Source organism: Apostichopus japonicus, chromosome 15, assembly GCF_037975245.1.
Source record: "Apostichopus japonicus isolate 1M-3 chromosome 15, ASM3797524v1, whole genome shotgun sequence".
Taxonomy (NCBI): Eukaryota; Metazoa; Echinodermata; class Holothuroidea; order Aspidochirotida; family Stichopodidae; genus Apostichopus; species Apostichopus japonicus.
Genome location: NC_092575.1, coordinates 5,375,537 through 5,392,736, shown reverse-complemented (window position 1 = coordinate 5,392,736; position 17,200 = coordinate 5,375,537). Strand labels below are relative to the sequence as shown.

The following is a 17,200-nucleotide window of genomic DNA, read 5'->3' as shown; positions in this document are numbered from 1 at the left end:
TATCTATTGATTAATGCAGCAACATATAGAGAAAGGTATCAGTAATCTGGTATCATGTTGAGAAAGTCTGTTTAGTGACATTGTATAGTAAAACTGTGCACTTAAATGGATCCAAAATAATTCGGCCCAAACAAACTGACTAAAAAATATATTTACCCCAAAAATTTCATCCCCTTAAAATGTGGACCCAAACGGTTCAAAAATATTGAGCCCCACAAATTCAGGCCCTACAGAATGTGTCCCAAAATGAATTTGAGTTGGAAATAAAATTTGGGCCCACCCAGCCCAAAAATGTGCCCGGAAGATCTTACCTTAGAGCCTGAGGTGGATTTAAACTGTGGCAGCTCAATTATGTAATAATAAAATTTTCCTAGTTATAGCGTGCTATAGTTGGAGCTAATAAAGCAAAGAGTCGGTTAAATGGCTTACACAAATCTACTAGAAATAAGAACATCGAAAAATTACAAAATATTTCCATTTAACCATTTATTTTAAATTATTTCTCTTGATATTATTTAAAGTAGAAACAGAAAGATTTGTACCATTACCATGGTAACATGAAACATCCTCAACAGAGAAACACACCATGAAAGTAAATCGTTGGAAATATATATCACCCAATGTTCTGCGACACTTCATCTTTGTTTTTACACCAATTCCATGTTATCTACAAATAAATCGCTGATTCAAAATTTTTAAAATAAATAAAATAGAGTCATATTAGAAAAAAAAAAAAAAAAAAAATTAAACAGCACAATTTATGAATTCATTTTCCTGTGATTCAATGACTAAGAAAGTAAACTGTCTATTCCAAGCATCACAAAAGCATCACAAAAGAATCACAAAAGAATCACAAAAGTAGGGAAGGCTGTGTTGTGGAAGGAAGAATAGATCTTAGCAAAGTTTTCCATAAATCCACATAATATTACACAAAACATTCAAAACATCTTTAAGTACGTTGAAGGATATCCATCACGTACCTCGGGAGAAGCTATTTTCTGTGATTTTGATCAAATCTCAGATGCTCTTTTTGTACTAAAATCCCATTAAAATGGTGCTAATGCATATTCAGTGTTTTAATTAGCATGCTTCAATACAAATAATATTGAGAACAACTTTTCTTTTGGACCAATTCTGACTACAGTAACTTTTCTTTTTCGGACTTACTTCGATTTCAATTTGGAATTGTAACACACGTGATGCAACAGCTTACGTAACTCTCAGATGAAACTGACAAAAATAACAGAATTATGGTAAGGATCAGATCCCAGGAAATTGATTTAAAAAAAAGCAACTCAAAATAGAAAATTAAATTAGAAAACCAAAATTTTTGATCTGATGATTACAAAAAGGATAATTCAATATCTATGACATAAAAGAGAGAACAGGTTAAGATATTTATGCTTTACACTTTAATAAGATAATATCTAACTATGTACAAGGTTTGAAAAGAAGTAAAAACAACAACAACCTATTTTAAGACTTTACCGTTACCATAGTGACCATATTCGTAGGGGCTATTAAAAACAAGGAAGTCACAGAAACAAGCCGCATCTTCCTCAAGCGGATAATTTGAAAGTAAACAATTTACTTTTGTCCCTATTTCTTTTTAAAAAATCAAATCCACCAATCCACCTTTGCCTATTAAAGCACCTTACATTAAATTACTATCAGGTTATGATCATTAAAAACATTGATATGTGATGGTAGGGTCCATATTTAATTTACCCAATTGACAATAGATTTTAACATCAAACAGGATAATAATTGCAAACTGTTGGGTAGTAGCCAATCAAATTCAACGTTACAATCATGCCACAGCTACTTTCTAGGAAATTCTTTCCTTCTCTCTCTCAAATCAGGGCAAGCAGGCTAGGATTTTGAAGAGGTCCGGCAACCAGGATCCCTTTTTGAGCCCTGTGAATTATTTTTAAAGCCACTTTTTGAATTGATTTCAATCAATATCATGATCTAAATCAATGTCATTTCATCAGATTTGACTGGTTAACATTTTACTTTTAACAATGGCAATCAAACTATTTATTTTGCAAACATTTCCTAATGAGCCTTTCTATACTTGTGCTTGCTTCTTCTAATTACGAAAAAAAAGTGTCCTGATGACGAGATGCAGAGAACAGAATAGAATAGAAATATTCCTAGCTCCTTTCATTTTAAGAGGGTGTCGTAGAAAAAGTTTGATCAATTCTATCCTATTTTGAGTTACTATGAAATCTGCAGGTTTAAGTAAATTTCAAACCATGAACCTCAAAAGGCTAGTACCTAAAAGCACTGAATCAACAAGCACTGAACATCGTTGGAACTCTTCCAGATCAACTTTTTCAACCTGTTATGAACCCAATAAATTTTTCATCAAGTTCTTGCATTTATCTATTCTGAGTAAGAGATTATTAACGTAACGGATCTAGACGATTCGCACCCCAAAACGGCGTTCGAACATTGCAACACGTCCCACAATTTCGTCACCTAACGAACATTCATGCTTTGTAGAGCCGACGTATTCGAGCAGGTACAACCCAGGATCCGTGTAACTTAAACCAAGATGATAGAATGAGGAAGTAAGCCCGTTGAATATTTCAGGAAATGTCTTTTACGTAGAGGAATGTGATAACATGACAATAATAACAAAGTCGTAGCTGACATATGGAATCACTGAAGGCATATTGAAGGAACAGCTGGTTGTGACTGGTTTGTGATATATATATATGTATGCACTACAGTATACCACCATAATTATTAATGTACATATGTTAAAAGACTCTCTTGATGTTAAGTCTGGAAACATTGTAAAAATGGCCATGCCATATGTTAGATATTACCTATATCTTCTTCATAAATTACCGATCTTTCTGCAAACATTACCGATCTTTTTTCAAACATCTTTTTTTTCTTCCCTTCAAAAATAACCAGAACAAATAAGGTGCAGTATTTCATTTATTGGTTGAGCGTAATTGACGTCACAAACTTCAGTTGGCAACGATCTAAATCAGGTACACAAAAACCATTCAACCTATCCAGTTCTATGAGGAATTTTGCTCAGAAGTACATTTAAGTGTATTGCAGTTTATTGACTTAAACTATTGCTATTTTTTTTCCTTTTGTTTACGACCTTTGTAAGCCGAATTTCCGATTGTGGACAATAAATTCAAATTCAAATTTGACATATTTTTCAGTTTTCCTTTGTTGTGTTTTAGGCCTTCAATGCCATCAGTTAAAGAATGGAGCTTCAGCTTCCAGCTTTGTTTTGATGTATTCTATTGTTTATAGGACAATACTCATCTTCCATAATGAGCGTGGCTATTGTTTAATGTTAACAATAGGTAAACAAAGTAGCGTACAATAACCATTTAAAAATGTATAAACACACAATGAATTATGATTGCATCATTATGAATAGATCATGAATATGCAGTAGGTCTATCTAGCAGCGTAACTTTCAATATTTCAACTTTGAATCGACTTGGAGCATTAATGAAAATCCTTTTGGACATAATTCATGAACATTACCGCATCATTGTGCATTAATATTGATTAACAATGACAAACATTATGATCATAATTATGAACATTAATGCATTAATGTGCATTAATATTGATTAACAATGACAAACATGATCATAATTATGAACATAAACAAATCACTGTGCATTAATACTGATTAAACAATGGCAACCATTATGGAAATAATTTGTGAACATTATAAGGTAAGCCCAAAGGTTGAAGTTTTGGCTTTTGAATCGTAAAATATTACCATTACAAACAATTTTTTATGATCCTCCAATTTTTGATATATATTTTGATATATATATCTATATATATATCTCTGTATAAATATAGAGACATATATATCTCGGACCTCCAGTATCAATTACACACGTCCAATATAGAATGCACATAGTATTGACTAATAAAATGACCATCTTCAAGCTCCTGCTTTTACCCTCAATCCAAAAAGCTTGAAAACAAAAATATTACTTGCTATTTAGTATAAAACATGTTTAACAAAATCTTCAAATAATGAAATGATTTTTGCGCCACACTTAAGTCATTACAAAAGTAAAATTATTTTCCTCCGAGCTAAATTTACTATGATTATTCTCATTGTCTTTAACATACTTAAACCAAAAAAAAATAGTCTGTTTACAGAAAACTTAGACATAATGAGAAAATCGAGTACTGTAAAATCAAGGGTGGGACCTAGTGTCCCATGTGACATAAATACATTGACATGTGACCATCCACCAAAATTCTACAATTGCACAGACTTTCCTCGCACATAATATACAGTTGTATCGTAGGAAATTATGACTCTGTATTTTTCCTTTAAAAGTAATCTCAACTCAAAGATCAGTTACTGAAATGTTGGTCCCCCTCCCCAACTTGCTAGCCAGTCAAATAATTGGTCGCTTCTGTTCAAATTTAACAAGAATGTAACTGTCACCAACAATCCATTTTTCCTCACCTGATGTATTTTATTTAATTAAAAATTGCCGAAAAACACTAATTACCTGAAAATTGCTTGAAAATAGTAATTTGACAGTTTTCTTTTCGCAAAGTTCGTCATGCTAAAACTTCAAGGTCAATAACAAATGACAGGTCTACAGTATATAAATACTAAAATAATGCGAAATCTTTAAATTTGCCCTTTTACTAGAATTTCTTTTCATACCAATTCCAAGAGTTTGGAAAGGCAGCTAACTTATTTAATATCTGAGATACAATTTTTTTTATCCAATACTTCTGACCAAAAAAAGAGGGATCGAGTTTCGCCCAATAAAATTTTACGAAAATCACAGGGTTACGCTATGCCATTTTGCAGTCATATAGAAACTTTGAACAAAATGCTGTTAGAGCTCTACGGATTAAAACTGTTTTGATATTCCATACACAGCAAAGATTAATAAAGATCTGGAACTTAAAGGCAGTGAGGAACACAGACAATATCTTTGATTTCACTTTACCATATAAAGTCACAGATGAAATCTGCCTTAAGTTTATGAGCCCTTAAGTAGAGTGAAAAGAAGAAAGAGAAACAGCTTAGCTACTGCTAGAAGCCTGTGAAGGTAAAATATATAAAAGTTAGACACTTGGCCATTGGATCCCGGCAGGATATTCTTCTGGGCCTCTGAAGAAGACCCTGTGAGGATCCTCCCGTCAGGATCAAAATATCAGGCCCTGTGACTATGAAAGAGCCCTAGACCAGGTCTGAAAATATCCAGCAATACCTTTGTGCTTCTTCAGCAAAATGACAGAATAAACGTTTCGACACCAGCAGCTAAAAATGCCTGCTTTATAACAGGTCACAAAGAATCTTTGTAATTAGAAAAATTACCAATCCAAACTTTTCCCAGTTACAATAAGGAGCAAGCGGTTGTCGATATAACAGTCTGAAAAATCTGTTGCCAATTCTGATCGGTTAGAAATGTGGCTGGTTGAGATATAATCTCTTGTTTATCTACTGTAGGTAATTTTCTTTAAATCCAATATACTTCTCTACTATATAATATGATGAAGGCTAATTTACAAACCACAACTGAGTGGCATGGCTAAAGCAATGCACTATTGTACATCGTCTGTAGAGATACTGTGTTACGGTTTATAATATATAGATATATATTGAATGCCTTTCTTTTTCAGTTGAATGTGTCTTGTCTGATGATAAATCTGAGAAGTGAACAGAGCACAGCATGACCACAGATGGCTAATGAGGACAAAAAGTTTATAGTTTACTAAGAAATATTTCAAAATGTTTTATTTTTTTTGTCATCATAAAAACCATCCCATGTGATCATTATTTACATTATTTGTCAACAGCCTGGGAAAACGGTCTTTTCCATTCTAAAATATTTTTGATGAGAATTTAAACTTGGCAAGTTACATACTTTCATCAATTCCCTTCCCCCCCCCACCCCCCAGGAAAATGAGGTCCAAGGACTGTATCATCTAAAATGTGCATACAGTAGCAGCATATTTCGACTAAAGGGGGAACGTACACAAAATGGGCAAAAGCTGGACCCCCCCTCAAAAAAAGAAAACAGCTAATTTATGTTGACTGAAGAAGAATCAAATCACTTGGTCCTAGAAATTCATGAATACCAAATGACAGAAGCTTAGAACAGATGCAGGAAAGTTTGACGTTAGTTTGCTGATCTCCCGTTCAAAGAAATGGAAGAATGTAAAGGAATGACAGATTATGACACACACGTTCATGTTAGAGATGGCGTGATGTACAGTAAGTAAGGCATGTTCGTAGTCAGTTATAGTCGTCTTTAATCCACCGGGGGAGGTTCTGGTCCTTGCTGAAAGTTAAAGAAGAAAAAGAAGAAAAAAAATCAAGCTACTTTTAAGGTTAATTTTCAGCAAGTATCCCATTTTGCTAATATGTCAAAAGTTTCAATGTCTAGACTTGAACTATATTTATCTTGTCGACCATTTTGTGAAAATATTTGGAATTTCCTCACAGTTTTGCTGCCGCCAGGTTTGCAGTGCTTGCTAAACTTAACAAAGTACCAGATCACTGTAGGCATGGGGAACAGTCAGAGTGCTGTTGTAGTGCTGAGGCATGTTCATGAAAGCCATGTGAATGTTTTAATTGTTTGAAATATCTAACATATGGCATGGCTGCTATTAAAATGTTTCCAGTTACAACTTATAGTAGCCTACTATACATCATAGTAGCCTTACAGTAGCCTACATTTTACAGTATTGGTTACAGCTGTACTGTACTCCCTTGGTGAGATTCAGTATCATAATGAGGGCCTTTTGAGTTCAAAGTAAGGCACAGGACACTTGTACATTTGCATTGATCGCAGGTTACACACAGTAATATCAAGAAGAATATCATATCGAAAACAACTTCTTTTCAGTCGCAAAACGTATGCAGTGACACTCTGTGAACCACGAGATTGTGTGCAATGATCTCATATATATCCAAATCATCCCAACAATCATAACAGCGTAGTTTGATTTCTGGCAAGTATTAAACATCATAGACCTGTCCAAAATGGTACCTCACTGATCACCCTCTTAAAGTGAAACATTAATTTACATTTAGATTTATAACCCTAACCTCACAGGTGTCTAGACACAAAACTTGTGAAATTTTAAAATGAGCTGAGACTCACATGATCAACTGCTCTTGGCTTTTCGTCACCCCGACCTCGTAGCCGTGCTGGTCGTACCAGAAAGAGGACCAAGGCAAGAACCATCCAACCCATCATGAACAGCATCATATTGTAATTACCAGACGCTGACTCTGGACCAGGCACTGTAGAGTAAACAAAAGAAAACCAATGCAAACATAGATCTATTTCAACGATCAACAGTGATCCCCGAGCTTACTGGGTTTGGACATTTTACAAGTGAACAGCTCCTCGCAACTTCAGTACTCTCGTGAGTGAATGGGTAATCTTTTTAGCATTGTACTCCCTCTACGAGCCGACCCTACCGGTCAATGTCCTTTCTTCTCTCATGACCCGGAGGGTTCGGTCATAGAGGGTGTACAATGCTAAAAGGATCACCAGTTCACTCTGGGCAAGGAGAACGAGAATATAGAGCTTTGGAGGAGAAAGGTAAGCGAGGAGCAAAGTACAGTAACTTTGCTAAGTTACCATGGTGGAAATAATGCAATTTGCATCTAAGACAGTATTCAATACTGTACACATATAAGTAAAGTACAGCATATAAACTGATCTCTGACAATCATTGATAATCATATAAAAATGTTACCAAATTCAAAAACTGTTGCTGAAAACAATACCAAGATCTTTAAACTGCAAACATGTAGAGTTGAATTGTACATTACTACATTGCACATGTACTACTATTACTAATACTGTTACTAAACAGGCTACAGTACTTGACACTGTAGTGAACTTAGTATGCATGACATAGTAATTAGTATGCATGGCTGCAGAATATTGTAAAAGACTGATTGAATTTCAAATGCTGAAATCAAGTTTTACTTCAAACATAAAATTATCAACTGTAAATGTTTTTAAGGACAACTCATCTATCTGCATTTTGATGTTTGTAACTACAGTATGTATCATAATATCTGACCGAACCATGTGATATTCAGGCATAGAGTTTAGTAGTCACACTTGAAAGTCCAGGACTTTACAGTACAGTAGCTGAAACAGAACTTTACTGTAACATCCACCTGGCTGTTTACAATCGACAAGTTTCCAACCGTTTGCCAATAATTGATGTGATAAAGAACAATTGTATCCAATAAAACTTAATTGAAACGTTTTATTTTTGCATTTGTGATGCTTTTTGAAGTTTGGTTGTTTCCTGGTGAAAGTTTCAAGGATATAGCGACATTGCATCGTATTTCATATCGATGGCAGAAGCAAACAGGCTTTGCTGTATTCTGTGTCAAAGGTACAATATGGTCATTCTTTAAAGAGCCAGGAAGCATTTCAAAATAAAAACAGGGGCACGCTTTTCTATGTATGACTTTACTGTCGCAACCTTTCCCATGCAAACAGGATTTGAATAATTTTTTTTTATGTGAACAGTAGTGTACAATATCTGCAGTGAAGCTGAAATTAAAGTACCACTTGAACTTGCTCATCATGATAGCCATTTAGCATGATTGTACAGTAATTCTAAAAGTCAAAGTATGTTATCCAAAATGATGTATGCTGTGCCCTGCAACCTCCCACTGTACCACCCCTTGCCCCCCCCAACCTAACCCTCACCCAATTATGGATCCCCATGTTGAGAACATGCTAACATATATTAGTACTGTGATTATACTGCACAATACTGCACTATACAGTACAATACTGTATCGTCAACTTTGTCAAGTGCTCCTAGTGTATTGTAAGCATATTCATATTGATATTTATTTGCTGTGTGATTTTCGGGGCTGCTAAATGTCACTGTGTACACAGTCTGAATGCCACCTGGCGTATCATCCTATTTTACTGACTGTACTCTGCAAGCCATCCATGTAATTGTACAGTAGTATCACACAGTATTACATACTGTACTTCTAAACAGTTAAACTGTACATGTACATACTGCAGTGTATTTTACTGTGTACGTGGGGAAGCTTGATAAACTCACCAAGTTTGGTGCAGTTGCATGTTGACAATATTATAGCATATATACTTGATATTAGCCTGTTGTACTGTAATAGTGTATGTAACAAAGTACTGTATTACAGTGAAAGGTACTGTACTGTATACCTGTCCCTTTGGGTCTCAACACTGAACAACAATTCTGTTGGTGCAGTCATCCATGGATAACACAAACTTGAAAAGCCTTTCTTCATTTACAACAAGGGTACTCCAAATTAATTAGTGGGTTTTGTACTAGAGTCAAAAGCTAACAGGAATTTTGTCTGCTAAAAGTTCTACAAAAGTTATACAGTATAATATATATGTTCTCAAAGAGCCAGGAAAGGGCAATACAATTTACTAACTGGTCACTGAATTGATGAGAAAGCAAACAAGTCTTGCAAACTCATATTAGAATGCAACTTTCATAAAATCTCTAAATTAATACACCGTCAGAAAACATCATCCAACTTACTGTATGCCTATCCTAAAGAAGCACTTTGAATATTGGTGGCTGTAAGGACTGTAAATTTAATTTTAATGCTTAGCTTAACTTTTTAACTATTTATTTTACCATTTCTGATGGACAGATAGATTGACTGTAGCATAGAATTAAAGGAAAATTCCAGTTTCATTCAGGATACTAAGTGTCCAATGAAACCCAAAGGAAGATACTACACCTATTGGCTACATCTCCTAATACTTATAGTTCAGAACTCCAGAGAAGCAATGCACTATCAATCAATCAATCGATCAATCAATCAGAAACATACATGACACCAATATCAACAACAGTATATCTTATATACCATACTTTTGAAAGTTTGCACAAATTGATTTAAATCACTGAATTTTATCTTCTTTTAATAAAAAATGAAGTCCTAAATATTATGTCTATTATCATTTAAATTTTAAACTGAAATATTAACATGTTAGTTGCCAGTTGCCACATTTATTTCCACAAGATATGATGATTTCTTAATTTTTTTTATTTGAACATGTAAAAGATGACTTAAAATACAGTTAGCATACAGTAGAACACATTGTCAAGTTTGCTTTCAAGAAAAACAGAGATTTTTCTGTCATTTTTTTATCTTCCCACTTTTTGCCATTTTGATTTGAAAATATATATTAATTTTCCTGAAAATTAAACAAAGCCAAGCAAAATCTCAACCACAACAGACAGTCTCCATAAAAGTCTTACAAACCGGCAAAAAGATATCGATTGACTTATCAGCCAATCAGGCTAAGCCACATCATTTATATTAACTAGTACTGTAATAAACTGTTGCTTCCATTGAAAAATCCAATTTGTACCAGATCGTAAATCTATACATCCAATTTTAGACATTATACGGCTGTAATGGCTCATCACCAATCCTTTACCGTCATTCATCAAATCCTGTGCATACACGTGTACCAATGTACCAAGCATGGCAGAATTGATACATGTCTTAAAGAAGTATATGTTAACTACTACTGTATATACATATACTGTAATGTGAACGTATGTTTAGTAGTTCTGTTTTAATAGAAGTTTAGCATCAACTCAGAGAATACAATGGAAAAACTTCCCTCTGAACTCCTCCTACTGTTAACCTCTTGGTTGTCTAATGCAGTATTTTCCAGCCCTATAAGGAAGTTCAAAAGGAGATACAGCAGGGGCAGGGTGTGGTAAAAAAAAAAAAAAAAAGAAGATATACTGTAATAAAGTTGCCTCCGCTGAATTCCTTTTTGCTAATTACTGTATCAATACCTAACTAATCACCAGTTGGAGACCACCACATGAATCCACATTTCAAGATAGCCTGTCTCCTACTCCTACCCCCCCTCCCTCCAACCCCCCTCTCCTGCCCCCTCCCTCCTGCAATCAGTACACAGATATAGGCTTCTAAAGACTCTTGGCTCCCTTTAAATTTACTGTGAACATTCAATTACTGTTCAAATATTGATCAGGCAGAGTGATATGTATGCGGTGTTTGCTAACCACTAGCCTTTCTATGCATTGCATCATCTTTATTTCTTCGAAAATTTAACACAAGGACTTAATAATTGCTTACAGTAATAGACAGAGATTAATACATGAACTTAATTTTAAGATGATGTCCCCGTTAAATTTATCAAAGTTGCGTCTCGTTGTTTGAATGAAAAATTACTCACATCAAATTGTAAGTACTGATGAATAGTACTGTATGTACAGTATGATATATTTAATATCCATAGAGACCATTTATTAAAAAAAATCAAAAAAATATGAGGATCATGACTAACACAAATTTGAAGTGGGTGTACACGTCAGCTAAGAAGGTGATTAAACTCCATTTGAACATATTGTACTGTGGAGTGTAGTGTACCAATTTATGTACAGTATGTAGGTTATATAGGCTGGAAGTTTTTTCACTGTTCTTGATTTTCCAACTCACTACGATTTCAATTTCTTTTTTCTTTCTCTCTCTCACTTTCTAAACCAGTACTCTCTCAAAATATGAGTCATATTTTATTTCTCTGCTTTTGTCTCATAAGATTTTCTTTTGGGGTGGATTTTCTTTATACAATAGAGGTATAAATACTATATACATATAAAATGATCATTTTCCTTTTGTACAGTTGAGCTGTACAAAATCAATAACATTTTGAGAACTTTTGACACACATCATGTCCTGTACGATCACTAGTGTGGTGTACAAAATCGATATGCATTATTGCAGTGTACAATACACGCATATCAAGTCAATGGTTATCAATAACAGTACTGTATACGCATATCAATTAACAGTACACGCAAATCAATGGTTTTAACAACTGTTGTCATCTCTCTGTATTTCAACAAAATTTTGGAACGGTGAAGTACTGTAGCCCTTATATGTATCTTTAAAAGGGATAAAATTGTGAGGTTTGTTCAGTGAGCAGACAAAAACTGTACAAAACAGAACTTACAAACTTTACATACTACAGACTTTTCTGTATATCAAATATATCAAAATCAGATGGTTTAGGTTTTTTTCAAATCAGTTCTTTCCTGCAGATCAAAAGTTGTGCAAGCACAACATTTGTTCTTGAAAAGAGTATTTTTTGGCAGTAAAAAAACTGAATTAGAAACCCTATCGTTCGTACCGTGCAGTACAGTTCAGTATCAACTGTTTTCTAACCAATGGTGCAGTGCTTTCATAAGTTTCAGCAAGAGGAGTCAGCCTCCCACAGTATTGATATACAGAACTTACATAATAATACCTGCCTAAGATCCACCTCCCAACCAACCAATCCCCTCCTACCATGGAAAACAATAAGCCTATACAGTAGATGCATTGAGTACACACCACTGGAACTCTAAAATGTAATCAATTATAAGTTTGATGATATAAATTGTAAATAATAATTATTTCAAGATCTAGATTGAAACATGTACAGTATGCAACATCTTCATAACTGAAATTCCAAAAACAGAATAATGAAATGCTAGCAGCCATTTACAAGTGGATTTAATGATCCCTAATGATAAGGCACAAGTAGCTCTGCTCTGTCCATTACAAGAAAAACAGGGGTTTACAGAAAGTATAGAACTTTGTTTGAAGTGTACAGGAAAATATGGAAAATCATTTCCTACAGGAAAGTGAGAAACATTCCTATTGGGAGGGGGCAGGGTGGGGCGAGGGAATATACAGTAGAGTATGATCATACCAAACTTTCACAAAATGAGGTGCTTAAAAGGGGAAAAAAGGTTCATGGACGTAAACTTACATTCAAGGGTGCAAGTTGTATCTGAACAAGTGTCCTGTGAATCTCTCAACTGTAAAAAACAAAAATAATAACAGAATTGAAAATATAAGATTGGCTCAAATTGACTCTACTGTATTTCCTCAGACAATATTTATGGTTCCAATTCAATGGCCATGCATCAGTAACTAGTCTTATCAAGGTCATGGTTTCAATAGTCATATACAGTAACAATGCATACTGTAGCATACAATATACCAATAACCAAAGACATTTCTTTGCCTTTTATAAACACTAATTGGAAACTTCAGGTAAGCTCTTAAAAGTTGCAAAAAGGATTTTACAAACATAATCAATAGAATATTTACTGTGTACATATTTAAGTTAAAGGAATGCCACACGCAATTAACAAGCAATAAAACTTCAACCCAATTCACTCTTCAGGCTTACTTTCCTCTCTGTGTCTGACCTACATCATTTGCCACACTATATTTTCATATAAAATATGATTTTTAAGTAATATCTTTCAACAGAACATTAAAACTAAAATAAACTTTATACATGTACCACTGTTGTACAACAACTGTAGCAACGTTATTACAAGCTTTTATCAAGTTTGGTTTAAATGCTCTACCCAAATGAGACTTCTAATAAAATACAGTGTACAGAATACTAAAAATAAACAAACTTGGATAGGAAATTTGAATAATTACCATATTTATGAGTCTCCTCATGGCCCCCTCATGGGAATATATACATTCACAAGGGTCAAAACCCCCTTCAGCCATTTTGAACTTTTCTGTAGTTTCTTCTTGATTAAAGATACTGAAATAGAAAATATGAAACAGAGTTGAAAAAAAAACAGGGATAAAAAATATCATGATAGTAAAAACAAAATATCTAGTACTCAAGAAAATGCTGAATTGTCTGCAATATTTATATTTTTTTATTGTGCTCACAGAACTGTAGACTAAATTTCAATATCAGGAATAATTTATTCGGTATTGCATTTCAAATCACTGCAGTATACAAAGTGCTGTATGACTGGAAATATCATGAATGTGACATAGCAGGTTTTGTACACAGAAACCGTTGTATTTTATATGAGAAACTCCAATCATTCATTGCAATGTACTCCATCAAACTTTTAAGTACATAGACAATACAGTACATTTGTTTGATGAAGTTTGGTCTTTACAACTTTGAAAAGCTATGGACATAATGACCAAATAAGTACACTTGAAGTAACATAATTTGAACCTTCTGGTACAGTAAAATTAAAAGACAAAACAAAACACATTAGGTGAATTTCTACTTTTTTGTGAAGCAATGTCCAAACAATTTACCACAAACAAGTTCTCTAACTCAAGGTTGCCACAATTACTTTGAGATACTCTGAGTTCAATAGTCAAAGACTTTTCAAAGAACACTTGTCATATTTCACTTTTTTTTACAACTTCATTATGTACAGTACAGTATGGTACACTCAGTAATTGTTGTTCCAAGTTGTTCCAAATGAATTAAGAGTTCCAAATGAATTAAATGAGTTCCATATGAATGTACTGGTACGGATTCTAAATTAGTACCTTCACCAAATACTCAACATTATGGATAGTCCTTCCTGCAGGCTAGGCATGAGAAGTTGTAAACTAGCCTACAGCACAGTAGCAGTCTGCACTAAGTTAGGCCTGTTGAGTACAGATAGCCTTGGTGCAGTTTTGTAATGTTACATAAATTCACACCTACAGTATACTAGCCTAACCTAGGATCAAAGTAAATACAAAACGACTTACAAAGTTACAGATCACAGATGCAGGACAGCGTTTAAAGGGTGGAAATTCTTAGCTATTATTCTAAGACGATTTCATGAAGGCGATACTCGAGAACTAAGGTTGCTTATCCATAGCCATATTTCAGAAATCGAAAAACTTTTCCTGGTGCAGTAGACAGAGTGCAGTGATAAACAATTTCGGAAATCGAGTGTACAACAAAACCGGTCTTCGGCGCATATGCTACAGGATAAACGTACGTAAGTTTATGTGAATGGCTAGGCTGGAGTTGTAAACATAAGATACGTCACCCAGGGCGGGATCATATGGCAGGCCAATCAAGCCAAAACGCGTCATGAACGGAGTTACATGTACTGTATGTCCAAAGACATACATGCATGTTTGGAACACCGTAGTTGCATCAGTAGAAATGAATCCGTGTGTGCACTAGTTTTATGTATGTGTAAAACCAATCACCTACGTTTCATTAATCGTTCAAATACACCATCGTGTCAATTACCACTTATCAGTCACAGAAAAAGATTGACTGTAGGCCCAGGATTTGATAAGTAACTTATCGAGATGAGCAAATCAGGAGGTTAACATCGGTAACCTGCGGCTCCTACCATTAATGTTTGTTCAGTAAATTGTTTTTTTCTTCTTCACAAGCCTCATAAATCCTCCACCATGATCTTTTAATGTAAGAAAAATCAGTGACTCTAAACCAACAAATTGCTCTAGAAAACATAGCACCCACAACCGTTGAGAAAATGAGAGACGTGTCTATAACCAGTTAGTTATTATTATTCCACTCCATCTTAGAGGCATATAGAGACCCCACACACTCGGTCCTTTCAGTTGGTAGCTAACACCATGGAGCTATAACCACTTCACCCCCTCGTGTAGTCATTATCAATATAAGTTTGTGGACTGATTGAGCTGGGCCAAGCCCAGTCTTTGTAGAATAATTTAAAAAAAATGGGGTATCGACAACTAGACGGTGGGGTTTATTCAAAGCTAAAGGAAAGGAGTGAGGGAATGAGGATAAGACGAGCACCTTATCTTTGTCTGTTGTTTTAAAATTTATTTATTATTTTTTTTATTTTCAAGAGTGCCCCCCAAAGAGACTAATGGGTGCTGGGTGGGGGGTGGTGGGTGGGGGTGGGGGGGTGCAAGGCTGCCCCTGCCCTGTTCGAAATACGTTTGAAGAGAGAGAAGCATTTACACCCACCCGGTTACTGTACTGTTTAGCTCACAAGCACTCTAGCCACCGGGTTCATAGAGTCCATGTAGTCATGTGAAAGAACAACGTGATATATTTCTTCTCCCGATGCATGGGTGCTACTAGCAAATCCTTGCTCATGTCAGCTGTAGAAAAAGACGATTTACTCAATATGTCTAATTTGATCGGACGTTGCCTGTACATCACAGATTGTCCAAAATGCAGAATTTCATTGTATTTAAGACAGTGGCGTGTCAGGTTTCAAAGGTTGGTGGGCGTGGGGCGGGGGCAGAGGATTATAAATTCCTTCGACTGATTTAGGTGGTTGAAAATTGTAAAAGGAGATGTGGCCTAGAGGTCACTTTAGTGCCGACTCCTATGGGGGGGGGGGGTGGGGGAGTGGGATCCCACGAGAAAATTAAGTTTAAGTCAAATGGTACACTCTGAGGCACATTTTGACTATCAATTAAGGAAAAAAATTGGGTCTAATCTCAAGGTTGTGCTAATAAAGGCTCTTGAATTTCCCTCGACTAAAATGGAGGTGGCCATGGGCACAGATATCTTTAACTATGGAATGCTAAGCCAACCTGGCTTGTCATACACGTACGCGGAACCAAGACTAGTGTGGTAAGTAAAAGAACGTGTATGCTATTTGTCACTTCTACCAATATTCGGTCGCGTTAGATATTTTAGCTTTAACGTTACCCTTAGTCGATTACCCACCCCTTCCCCCTATTTTTTTTTTGGGGGGGGGATCTGATGTTTATGAATCAACATTTTCCGTGAGGGTTGATCAAAGTTTTGCACTAATGGAAACCCATGCATGGGCCCATATTCTTAAAACAAAACAGAAAATGGTGGCGGTCTTCGCAAAACCTTCTAGACTGTTTTCGTCCTCACAGGTACGGTGGCATAAAAAACTTTAAGTGTACCAAAATCTCTTTGACTTTTTATCTCAAACTTTTGACTTTTAATCTCAAATATTTTTCTTTCCTATGTCTCTAGTAAGCCACCGTAGACATGCGTCCGTTCAATTTACTACACTATATTTTCACTCCAGTCACACCAAGAGAGTACCGCAAATTTTACAGAAAGTGACGGGTGCGCGACCGTCGGTATAAGGATCGACCAATCTTCTGAGACCGACCGAACCCAATTATCTTTGGCTAGAGTCCTTATGATAAATAATTCAATTGAACTCTATTCGATAAAAATAAGTGAACCGGGCCAAGGGGAAACATTTCGGTTGAGGCAGGGAAAATATGCCCATGAAAAATTGAATCAGACTCATGAAGAGTATGCCCCCCCCCCCCCTCCCAAAAAACAAAACAAAATTCGAACCACAACACTTAGTCTACGCTTCCGTAAATAAGGAAAGTGAGGACAAAAATTTACAAGTATACAGCCCC

General features: G+C 35.2%; 1 protein-coding gene across 1 annotated transcript; it reads right to left on the bottom strand.

Annotated features, from left to right (window-relative positions):
* Positions 1-471: 471 nt before the first annotated feature.
* On the bottom strand, positions 472-14,820 carry LOC139980594 (small integral membrane protein 14-like). The gene is made up of 5 exons (XM_071992346.1): positions 14,594-14,820; positions 13,514-13,625; positions 12,825-12,873; positions 7,143-7,285; positions 472-6,317 (listed from the first exon to the last, which is right to left on the bottom strand). The coding sequence occupies exons 2-5, from the start codon at positions 13,586-13,588 to the stop codon at positions 6,288-6,290; spliced, it is 297 nt and encodes a 98-aa protein (XP_071848447.1). The 5' UTR covers positions 13,589-13,625; positions 14,594-14,820; the 3' UTR covers positions 472-6,287.
* Between the last annotated feature and the right edge of the window lie 2,380 nt (positions 14,821-17,200).

What these genes read in the sequence shown, in the direction of transcription:
- LOC139980594 (XM_071992346.1), bottom strand. Translation starts at nt 13,588, where the DNA reads ATGGCTGAAGGGGGTTTTGACCCTTGTGAATGTATATATTCCCATGAG. An exon ending in TGAGGAGACTCATAAATATG is followed by an intron (nt 12,874 to 13,513) that starts GTAATTATTCAA and finishes TGTTTTTTACAG; the next exon opens with TTGAGAGATTCACAGGACAC. An exon ending in AGCCAAGAGCAGTTGATCAT is followed by an intron (nt 6,318 to 7,142) that starts GTGAGTCTCAGC and finishes TTTAACTTTCAG; the next exon opens with CAAGGACCAGAACCTCCCCC.